A 12,663-nucleotide genomic window follows, 5' to 3' on the forward strand; every position below is an offset into this window, starting at 1 on the left:
TGGCCATCACAAAGCCCTGACCTCAATCCTATAGAAAATGTGTGGGCAGAACTGAAAAAGTGTGTGCGAGCAAGGAGGCCTACAAAACTGACTCAGTTACACCAGCTCTGTCAGGAGGAATGGGCCAAAATTCACCCAACTTATTGGGAAGCTTGTGGAAGGCTACCCGAAACATTTGACCCAAGTTAAACAATTTAAAGGCAATGCTACCAAATACTAATTGAGTGTACGTAAACTTCTGACCCACTGAGAACGTGACGAAAGAAATAAAAGCTTAAATAAATAATTCTCTACTATTATTCTAACATTTCACATTCTTAAAATAAAGTGGTGATCCTAACTGACCTAAGACAGGGAATTTTTATTAGGATTAAATGTCAGGAATTGTGAAAAACTTCAACTATATTTACTGAAAATCAAGACTCAACTGGAATTAAATTCAATAAGAAATATGAAAAGTTGTTGCTTTGATTATTCACATCTATATACAGTGTGCCTTCAGAAAATATTCATACCTTTGACTTACTCCACATTTTGTTGTGTTACAGCCTGAATTCAAATGGATTAAATATATAATTTATTTCACCCATCTACACACAATTCCCCATAATGACAAAGTGAAAACATGGTTTTAGATTTTTTCCCAAATTTGTTCAAATTGAAATACAGGAATATCTCATTTACATAAGTTCACACCCCTTTGCAATGACACTACAAATTGAGCTCAGGTGCATCCAATTTCCTTTGATCATCCTTGAGATGTCACAACAACTTGATTGGAGTATGCCAATTCAATTGTTTGTACATGATTTATAAAGAAACAGACCTGTCTATATAAAAAAGTAGTTGACAGTGCATGTCAGAGCAGAAACTACAGTATACCGTGAAGTCTAAGGAACTGTCCGTAGATCTCCCGAGATAGAATTGTGATGAGGCATATATCTGGAAGGATATAAAACAATTTCTAGAGTGTTGAAAGTTTCTCCATCATTGTGAAAAAAAAAGAAGAAAAAAAAGGTTACTACCCAGACTCTGCCTAGAGCTGGCCGCCAAACCAAACTGAGCAACCTGGCAAGCAGAACCTCAGTCAGGGAGGTGACCAAAAATCCAATGACCACTGACAGAACTACAGAGTTCCTTGGCTGAGATGGGAGAACCTGCCAGAAGGACAACAGTCTCTACAGCACTTCACCAATATGGGCTTGATGGGAGAGCGGCCAGACAAAAGCCACCCCTAAGAAAAAGGCACATGGTAGCATGGCTGGAGTTTGCAAACAGGCAAAGGTTTCTGTGGTTTGATGAGACAAAAATGTAACTCTTTGGCGTGACTGCAAAGCACTATCTCTGGAGAAAACCAGCCCAGCTCATCACCCGTCTAACACCATCCCTACCGTGAAGCATGGTGGTGGCAGCATCATGCTATGGGGATGCTTTTCAGCGGCAGAGACTGGTAAGGCTAAAGGGAACAATGAATGGAGCCAAATGCAGGCAAATCCTTGATGAGAACCTGCGTCACAGTGCAAACGACCTTCTACTGGGGTGAAGATTTAAGCTCCAACAAGACAATGACCCCAAGCCTACAGCCAAATCAATACTGGAATGGCTTCAGAATAAGAATGTGAAAGTCCTTAAGCCTGAGCTTTGGCTGGGCCTCTTAAAACACATTGAACATCTGTGGAAAGAGTTGAAGATTGCTGTGCACCACCACTCCCCATTTAATTTAAGAGCTTGAGAAAATCTGCAAGGAAGAAAATCCCCAAATCCAGATGTGGAAAGCTGATACAGGCATATCCAAGATGACTCAAAGCTGTAATCGCCACCAAAAGCATTTCTACACAGTATTGACACAGGGGTAGGAATACTTATGTAAATTAGTTATTTCTGTAATTCAATACATTTTCAATAATTTCTAAAGAACATGTTTTCACTTTGTCATTATTGTGTGTGTAGATGGGTGAGAAAAACAAATGTAATTAATTTTGAATTCAGGCTGTAACACAGCAAATTGTGGAAAATGTGTGACAGACTGTTTGTTCCCACACTCGGGACTCTCTCTCTTTTGGTTACACAGACTTTTGGCCTCCCATCCTATTCTAACCACCTCTCGCCGGCTTTGTATTCATGTTACCTGATGAAATTGCTGTACAATATGATCTTGTTGCCATCTGATGAACATTCAGATGTCATAAATCAGCACTGCAGAGCTCTTGCTGTCCTCTGCCGTGCCTTGATTGGTATTACTGTTGATGATATCTGGAAATGTGCATGTACACTTCGGCCCATCTACTGATGCTAGACCCAATTCTGATTTGTGCTCTGATATCTGCTCTCGTAAAAGCCTGGGTTTTCTGCACGTTAACACTAGAAGCTTATTACCTCAAATGGATCAATTGAAAGTGTGGGTTCACAGCTCCAATCCAGATGTTTTGGTTATTACTGAGACGTGGTTAAGGAAGAGTGTTTTGAATACTGATGTTAACCTTCTGGTTATAACCTTTTTCGGCAAGACAGATCTTCCAAAAGGTGGGGGAGTGGCAATCTTTACCAAGGATCACCTTCAGTCCTCGGTTGTCTCCACCAAGACTGTCCCCAAACAATTTGATTTGCTGGGTTTAAGCATTCAACTTTCAAATAGCTCTTTGTTGACTGTTGCTGGGTGCTATCGTCCTCCATCAGCACCGGCCTGTACCCTACCTGCCCTAAGCTTTTTCCTGGCCCCATACACTAAGTCTGAATTTGTCCTGCTAGGTGACCTAAACTGGGATATGCTTAAACCACCTGACCAGGTCATAAAGCAATGGGACTCCCTAAACCTTTCTTAGATTAATCACCAATCCCGCAAGGTATGACTCCAAGCACCCAGAAAAGGCTACTCTCCTCGATGTTATCCTCACAAATAATCCTGATAGGTATCAGTCTGGTGTTTTCTGTAATGACCTTAGTGATCACTGTTTTACAGCCTGTGTTCGTAATGGCTTCTCAGTGAAACCACAGGTCCTGATTTGTTATAGACGCTTGCTAAGAAACTTTAATGAGCAAGCCTTCCTTCATGAACTGGCCTCTCTAAAATGGTATAGAATCAGCTTGATCCCCTCTGTCAAAGACGCTTGGACCTTCTTTTTTGATATGTTCAATAGTATTGTTAACAAACACGCCCCCATAAAGAAAATGAGAATTAAAAAAACAGGTTCAGCCCCGGGTTCGACCGTGATCTTGGAGTTACTCTACCTCAAGAATTACATTTGGCAAAAGGCTCGGCACACGCATACTCAGGCTGACTGGCTATAGTTCGGGCAAATGATAAATAAGTGTACTCAGGCTATCCGGAAGGCCAAAGTTAGTTCCTAAAGGAGCAGTTCTCTCTCTGTGGGTCTAACCCCAAGAAGTTCTTGAAAACGGTTAAAGACCTGGAGAATAAACCCTCCTCCTCACAGCTGCCCATGTCCCTTAATGTTGATGTAGTTGTTACTGACAAGAAGCACATGGCTGAACTCTATAATCACCCCTTCATTAAGTCAGCCCGTCCAACATTTCCTCGTCTACCACCCCTTCCAATGCGACTATCCTCGATGCTTCTCCCTCTTTTTCCCCTGCCCCGCTACAAAGTTTCTCCCTGCAGGCAGTCACTGAGTCCGAGGTGCTAAAAGAACTCCTTAAACTTGACCCCCAAAAAACATCTGGGTCAGATGGTTTAGACCCTTTCTTCTTTAAGGTTGCTGCCCCTATCATCGCCAAGCCTCTCTCCTTTCTGGGGAGGTTTTCATTACTTGGAAGGCAGCCTCAGTTCGTCCTTTATTTAAAGAGGGAGATCAAGCTGATCCTAACTGTTATAGGCCCATTTCTATTTTGCCCTGTTTATCAAAAGCGTTGGAAAAACTTGTCAATAATCAACTGACTGGCTATCTTGATGTCTATAGTATTCGCTCTGGTATGCAATCTAGGTTCCGCTCAGGTTATGGATGGGTCACTGCAACCTTAAAGGTCCTCAATGATGTCACCATTGCCCTTGATTCTAAGCAATGTTGTGCTGCTATTTTTATTGACTTGCCCAAAGATTTTGATACGGTAGACCATTCCATTCTTGTGGCCCTGCTAAAGAGAATTGTGCAGACCAGCTGGCTGGTGTGTTTACGGACATATTCAATCAATCCTTATCCCAGTCTGCTGTTCCCACATGCTTCAAGAGGGCCACCATTGTTCCTGTTCCCAAGAAAGCTAAGGTAACTGAGTTAAATGAAAACCGCCCCGTAGCACTCACTTCCGTCATCATGAAGTGCTTTGAGAGACTAGTCAAGGACCATATCACCTCCACCCTACCTGACACCCTAGACCCACTCCAATTTGCTTACCGACCCAATAGGTCCACAGACGACACAATCGCAACCACACTGCCCTAACCCATCTGGACAAGAGGAATACCTATATGAGAATGCTGTTCATCGACTACAGCTCAGCATTTAACACCATAGTACCCTCCAAACTCGTCATCAAGCTCGAGACCCTGGGTCTCGACCCCGCCCTGTGCAACTGGGTACTGGACTTCCTGACGGGCCACCCCCAGGTGGTGAGGGTAGGTAACAACATCTCCACCCCGCTGATCCTCAACACTGGGGCCCCACAAGGGTGCGTTCTGAGCCCTCTCCTGCACTCCCTGTTCACCCACGACTGCGTGGCCATGCACGCCTCCAACTCAATCATCAAGTTTGCGGACGACACAACAGTGGTAGGCTTGATTACCAACAACGACGAGACGGCCTACAGGGATGAGGTGAGGGCCCTCGGAGTGTGGTGTCAGGAAAATAACCTCACACTCAACGTCAACAAAACAAAGGAGATGATTGTGGACTTCAGGAAACAGCAGAGGGAGCACCCCCCTATCCACATCGACAGGACAGTAGTGGAGAGGGTAGTAAGTTAAGTTCCTCGGTGTACACATCACGGACAAACTGAATTGGTCCACCCACACAGACAGCGTTGTGAAGAAGGCGCAGCAGCGTAAGGCAACCTCAGGAGGCTGAAGAAATTCGGCTTGTCACCAAAAACACTCACAAACCTTTACAGATGCACAATCAAGAGCATCCTGTCAGGCAACTGCTCTGCCCACAACCGTAAGGCTCTCCAGAGGGTAGTGAGGTCTGCACAACGCATCACCGGGGCAAACTACATGCCCTCCAGGACACCTACACCACCCGATGTCACAGGAAGGCCATAAAGATCATCAAGGACAACAACCACCTGAGCCACTGCCTGTTCACCCCGCTATCATCCAGAAGGCGAGGTCAGTACAGGTGCATCAAAGCAGGGACTGAGAGACTGAAAAACAGCCACCACTAACATTTAGTGGCCGCTGCCAACATACTGACTCAACTCCAGCCACTTTAATAATGGGAATTGATGGAAATGTATGTAAAAATGTATCACTAGCCACTTAATATAATGTTTACATACCCTACATTACTCATCTCATATGTATATGTATATACTGTACTCTATATCATCTACTGCATCTTGCCATCTTTATGTAATACATGTATCACTAGCCACTTTGAACTATGCCACTTTATGTTTATATACCCCACATTACTCATCTCATATGTATATTCTGTACTCTATACCATCTACTGCATCTTGCCTATGCCGTTCTGTACCATCACTCATTCATATATCTTTATGTACATATTCTTTATCCCTTTACACTTGTGTGTGTATAAGGTAGTAGGTGTGGAATTGTTAGGTTAGATTACTCGTTGGTTATTACTGCATTGTCGGAACTAGAAGCACAAGCATTTCGCTACACTCGCATTAACATCTGCTAACCATATGTATGTGACAAATAAAATTTGATTTCATTTATTGGTGTCTGGGGTGTCTTTGGCCTGGTTTGCTAACTACCTCTCTCAAAGAGTGCAGTGTATAAAGTCAGAAAATCTGCTGTCTCAGACACTGCCTGTCACCAAGGGAATACCCCAATGCACAATCCTAGGCCCCACACTCTTCACAACAACATAGCTCAGGCAGGAAACTCTCTCATCCATTTATATGCAGATGATAGTCTTATACTCAGTTGGCCCCTCCCTGGATTTTGTGTTAAATGCTCTACAACAAAGCGTTCTTAGTGTCCAACAAGCTTTCTACCTTTAACCTTGTTCTGAACATCTCCAAAACAAAGGTCATGTGGTTTGGTAAGAAGAATGCCCCTCTTCTCACAGGTGTTATTACTACCGCTGAGGGTTTAGAGCTTGAGGTAGTACTTGGGAGTATGGCTAGACGGTGCACTGTCCTTCTCTCAGCACATATCAAAGCTGCAGGCTAAAGTTAAAACTAGACTTGGTTTCCTCTATCGTTATCGCTCCTCTTTCACCCCAGCTGCCAAACTAACCCTGATTCAGATGACCATCCTACCCATGCTAGACTACGGAGACGTAATTTATAGATCGGCAGGTAAGGGTGCTCTCGAGTGGCTAGATGTTCTTTACCATTCAGCCATCAGATTTGCCACCAATGCTCATAATAGGACATATCACTGCACTCTATACTCCTCTGTAAACTGGTCATCTCTGTATACCCGTCGCAAGACCCACTGGTTGATGCTTATTTATAAAACCCTCTTAGGCCTCACTCCCCCCTATCTGAGATATCTACTGCAGCCCTCATCCTCCACATACAACACCCGTTCTGCCAGTCACATTCTGTTAAAGGTCCCCAAAGCACACACATCACTGGGTCGCTCCTCTTTTCAGTTCGCTGCAGCTAGCGACTGGAACGAGCTGCAACAAAACACTTAAACTGGACAGTTTCTCTCTTCATTCAAAACTCAAATCATGGACCCTCTTACTGACAGTTCTGGCTGCTTTGTGTGATGCATTGTTGTCTCTACCTTCTTGCCCTTTGTGCTGTTGTCTGTGCCCAATAATGTTTGTACCATGTTTTGTGCTGCTACCATGTAGTGTTGCTAACATGTTGTGTAGTCATGTGTTGCTGCCTTGCCATGTTGTCATCTTAGGTCTCTCTTTATATAGTGTTGTCTCTCTTGTTGTGATGTGTGTTTTGTCCTATATTTAATTTAATTTTTAATCCCAGGCCCCCGTTCCCGCAGTAGGCATTTTGCCTTTAGGTAGGCCATCATTGTAAATAAGAATTTGTTCTTAACAGATTTGCCCAGTTAAATAAAGGTTCAATAAAATAAATAAGTCAACATGTTGATACTGTATAAGTCAATACAATAAAGGATGTACTCAGCCATCCACAGACTTGGATGTAGATGCTGTATGTCCTTTATCATTCATCTGCGCCTTCAGAATGTATTCACACCCCTCTACTTCTTCCACATTGTGTTACAAAGTGGGATTAAAATGGATTTGTTATTCTGTTTGATAAACAACCCGACATAAAATACTCTAATGTCAAAGTGGAAGAAAAATGAATAAATGTAATACAACAAGTGACTAAATGAGATTAAGACATGAAGGTCAGCAAATGTAATGGACTGTTGTTTCTCTTTGCTTGGTCTTTTACCAAATAGGGCTATCTTCTGTATACCACCCCTACCTTGTCACAACACAACTGCTTGGCTCAAACACATTAAGGGAAGAAATGTCACAAATTAACAAGTCACACCTGTTAATTGAAATGCATTCCAGGTGACTACCTCATGAAGCTGGCTGAGAGACTGACAAGAATTCTGTCATCAAGGCAAAGGGTGGCTACTTTGAAGAATCTCAAATATATTTAGATTTGTTTAACACTTTTTGGTTACTACATTATTCCATGTGTTATTACATAGTTTTGATGTCTTCACAATTATTATAGAAAAAATAAAGAAAAACCCTTGAATGAGAAGGTGTGTCCAAACTTTTGACTGGCGCGCACACACACACACACACACACACACACACACACACACACACACACACACACACACACACACACACACACACACACACACACACACACACACACACACACACACACACACACTAATTGAAAATAAATCACTAATATATTTTTATTAGATAAGTGTTCAACCACCTGAGTCAATGTGTTAGAATCATCTTTGGCAGCGATTACAGCTGTTAGTCTTTATGGGTAAGTCTCTAAGAGCTTTTAAAACCTGGATTGTCATAGATTTTCAAGCCAATTTAAGTCATAACTGTAACTAGGCCACTCAGGAACATTCAATGTCGTCTTGGTAAGTAACTCCAGTGTATATTTGGCCTTGCGTTTTAGGTTATTGTCCTGCTGAATGGTGTATTTGTCTCTCAGTGCCTGTTGCAAAGCAGACTGAACCAGGTTTTCCTGGTCATTAGGTTTTATGCAGTGTCTATTACATTGTCCAAACGCACGGTCGCTTTACCACAATAACATTTTCACAAATGCCTTACTCTACGCCATTCCCAAATATTCTATGCAAGTATGAAAATAACCATATCTAAGTGGTCGCTTGTCAGAAAATGTAAACAAAAGATATCATATTCTTCCTGGGGGTGTATATGAACAGATTTTTATAAGATTTCATGTTGCTAAAACACTGTCACATCCTCTTTGAGGGACTGTCAGTGACTGACATAAGAGGAAGGTGTTAACCCAAAAAATGATTAATTAATTCAAGGTTTATACAAATATGTTCATTCAATAGAGAATTGTCCATATTGTTAAAAAAGTTACAGACTATGTACTAGACCTTACCAGCAGCGTGTAGTCCTTACCTTGAAATGCTTACTTACAAGTCCTTAACCAACAGTGCAGTTCAAGAAGAGTTAAGAAAATATTTACCAAATAAACTAAAAGTTGAAAATAATAAAAAGTAACAATAACGAGGCTGTATACAGGGGGTAACGTTACCGAGTCAATGTGCGGGGGTACAGGTTAGTTGAGGTAATTTGTACATGTAGGTTGGGGTGAAGTGACTCTGCATAGATAATAAAACAACGAGTAGCAGCAGTGTACAAAACAAATGAGGGGTGTTGTCAATGTAAATAGTCTGGTGGCCATTTGATTAATTGTTCAGCAGTCTTATTGCTTGGGGGTAGAAGTTGTTAAGGAGCCTTTTGGTCCTAGACTTGGCGCTCCGGTACCGCTTGCCGTGCGGGAGCAGAGAAAAATAGTCTATAACTTTGGGTGACTGGAGTCTCTGACAATTTTATGGGCTTTCCTCTGACAGGTTTATTACTGGTCATGGTTCTAGAACTCACCATTGTGTTTTGTATCAAAAAAGTGGGTTGGGTCTCTTTGTATGTAAGGAGAGAGCAGCATTTTCTTATGTTAATCTAGAAAGCACTCATGCAGAAACTTCCTATGCATCGATCATCATGCTTGTATGACACTTTTGAATGTGGGTCAAAAGGGAATTTCCAAATGACCGAACCCGGTCCCAGGCTTGGATAACCCTGGAGGACCATCGGTCTCCACAGAGATGGGTAAAGCTGATTTGAGTTTTTTTGTGCCCTTTATGTGGAACAACTTCCAGAGCTCTCTGAAATGAGATGTTCCGGTCCCCCTTGGTTAGTTCAGAGTAATAGAGGTCTCCGACTGTAGTTGATAAATGTTTTTCTTCATATGTTTTGTAATGTTGTATGTGTTTGATGTATTTATGCCGGAATCATCTGTAAAAGAGACCCTAGTCTCAGTATGAAATCAAATAAAAAGTATATTAAGGTTATAATGTAGAGAACAATGTAATGATTCATTCTATGTGATTTATAATGACATAGTGCAAAGAAAACTACGTTTTGACATTCATTTCGTTGAACCCTTTTGAACTGCCCCGTTTTTCCTCAACATTCTAGAGCAGTACGTGAACACCCTACATACTCTCCCTTTGAACTGGTTGTGGACGTAGGTGACATAGCTGAATGAGATAAAGGACGTACTTTTCCTTTCAGCTGGTTGTGGATGTAGGTGAGGATGAGGCGAGGGATCTCCACCAGGGTGATGATGAAGGAGCCTTTGGCCACGGTGCCCAGGTGGTAGCGGGTCAGACACAGCATAGACGACACGATGGGGGTCATGGGCAGTTGAGATTTATTCCTGATGTCCACCGCGGGACAGAGGAAAAGAAGAAGAGTTGGAAATAGTCAAATTAACTGATACAGGACAGACTTGGGTTTAAGTAGTATTATCCGTACAAATGGACCAATAAGGCAGGCACTGTACTGTAGCTAAGATGGGTGTACTTTGCACTTTTGGGACAATTCCATTGGTTCAAATGCACCAGGCAAGCTCAATTAAGTGCAGCTAATGTATTTGACAGAAAAAAAAACTATATTTTGGACTAAGGTCTGATACGGGATATTTCCAAGTGAACACATGACAAGCATGCCGTTACATGTACTACATTTCATCACAACACTCTCTCCTGACCTTGTGAAGTAGTAGGTGACCACAGCTCCGGCCACGGTCATCTGCTGGCAGGCCAGGATGAACTGACTGATCCAGATGAGGCCCACAGCGTGGTACCACACCATGTACTGGAGTGGGCCTGAAATACGATACTCCACCAGCCCTGCCTCTTCACTCTGCACTGGGCTACCTGTAGGGGTTACACACAGGCAGGGGTAGAGGTCACTCTGCACAGGGCTGCCTGTAGGGGCACACAGCTAAGGTTAGGGGTCAATCTTCTCGTTCTTTACAGGGTTCCCTACAGGCAGGTTTAGGGGTAGGCTGATCTCCTCTGATCTGCAAGGCATTCAAGGATCATGATTTTGTGCCTGGAAAGCTCCAGGTAGATTTTTTGGGGAAAATATTTTAACTCGTAAATTGATTGGAGTCAAATTTAAGACAGCAAGATGGCCCCATTTTGCAACAACAAACACTGCAGCACAGATGAGTTTGATGGACCCTCTTTAAAACAAATGTGATCTAGTTTATCGAACTCTAATCTGAATAACATCCAGGAACAGCTAAAAAGTCAGGCGGAGGGAAATAGTAGACAGACAAATTCGACAAAAACTTGACGCTTTGTTGCAATTGAGGTTTCTCGGGTGGTGGTCTTGTTGATGAGGGAGATCGTGAATGTAGTGGGTAGATTTCAGAGACTTTGTCTTTGACCGTGTGCACGAGCTGCCACCCACAGCACCAGACTGACACAAGAATCTAAATAAGAGTTGGCGTCGAGTCATGCCACTCTAGCCATGCGCTTTCAGTTCCAAAATGTCCCATGAGTGTGTTAATCACAGAATTAGAATGGACATGAACCTCCTTATGTTGGTCAACCATGGTTTGCCAGCGCTGTAATAAGATAGTGTGTAAAACAATGCATGTGAAGAATTTATCTACACTGTATGTGTGTTAGCTGGCCAGACAGTAGGTAGAGGAATGTTTCCATAAATGTTTCTAATTAACTGACAATATGCCAACATTCCATTCAAACAATGCAGTCAATCCACAGTCCTACACTGGCTCAAATCAGTTGATGATGGGCCTTAGACAAGTTGTAAATTAAACAAGTACTGATATTCAGCATGGTTACATGCACACAATAAAATGATTATGGTGGATAGTCAGATTAATACAGTGAACAAAAGTATAAACGTAACAATGTCAATGATTTTACTGATTTACAGTTCATTTAAGGAAATCAGGCAATTTAAATAAATTCATTAGGCCCTAATCTATGGATTTCACATGACTGGGCAGGCTGGCGTGGTTACACGTGGTCTGCGGTTGTGAAGCCGGTTGGACATACTGCCAAATTCTCTAAAACGACGTTGGAGGCGGGTTATGGTAGAGAAATGAACATTAAAATCTCTGACAACAGCTCTGGTGGACATTCCTGCAGTCAGCATGTCAATTGCACGCTCCATCAAAACTTGAGACATCTGTGTCAATGTGTTGTGTGACAAAACTGCACATTTTAGAGAGTGGCCTTTTATTGTCCCCAGCACAAGGTGCACCTGTGTAATGATCATGCTGTTTAGTCAGCTTCTTGATATGCCACACCTGTCATGTGGCTGGATTATCTTGGCAAAGTAGAAATACTCACTAACAGGTAAACAAATTTGTGCACAACATTTTTGAGAGATAAGCTTTTTGTGCGTATGGAGAATTAAGATAGTAATGTAAACACCTTACTCTGCTTATGTCCATACTCTGCCTACTGCCATAATCCGTTTAATATTGAATTATTAGTGTGCATGTAAATGTACTCATAATAGCACTCACAGCTTTCTAAGAAAACAAAATCTGAGACATTTATGGTCCGTTTACATATATATGAGAGGCTATTTATACAGACAATGTGTATAAAACACTTAGAAATTGTATTTATATGACAATATTTGAGGTTGACTATAATTCCATTACACAACTTCTGATGCATCACATACCTTACTTTTATTTTCCTGCATAAGTAAAAGGCAGGAAATGCATCAAGTGCCTCTACTGCCATTTATTCTAATTAAACTGGTTTTGGATTTGTCCCTGACCAAGATGGCTGCCATTTTCACCCCATGAAGTAATTTAATAGGATCTACATGGTTAATCACCACATCACTAGCAGGATGAAGTGAACCAAACACTCCATACGTACAGTATCCAAACTTTCAATAGTGATGCAAGTCCACTACCTTACTCTTTTACGGGGCATAAAATAATTGGAACAAATCTGCAAAAAAAAACATTTTTTATCCTCGCCAAAACGGTCTATTTGGATGTAAATATCTTGTT

General features: G+C 42.0%; 1 protein-coding gene across 1 annotated transcript in view; it reads right to left on the reverse strand.

The window, feature by feature from the left end:
• Positions 1-12,663, reverse strand: part of slc44a1a (solute carrier family 44 member 1a) — a 29,143-nt gene that overhangs the window by 5,462 nt on the left and 11,018 nt on the right. The window contains exons 10-11 of the mRNA XM_071407257.1: positions 10,360-10,528; positions 9,870-10,026 (exon numbers count right to left, since the gene is read on the reverse strand). Coding sequence (XP_071263358.1) covers positions 9,870-10,026; positions 10,360-10,528 — 326 coding nt within the window. The remainder of the gene's footprint in view (positions 1-9,869; positions 10,027-10,359; positions 10,529-12,663) is intronic.

Source organism: Salvelinus alpinus, chromosome 6 (assembly GCF_045679555.1).
Source record: "Salvelinus alpinus chromosome 6, SLU_Salpinus.1, whole genome shotgun sequence".
Classification (NCBI taxonomy): Eukaryota; Metazoa; Chordata; class Actinopteri; order Salmoniformes; family Salmonidae; genus Salvelinus; species Salvelinus alpinus.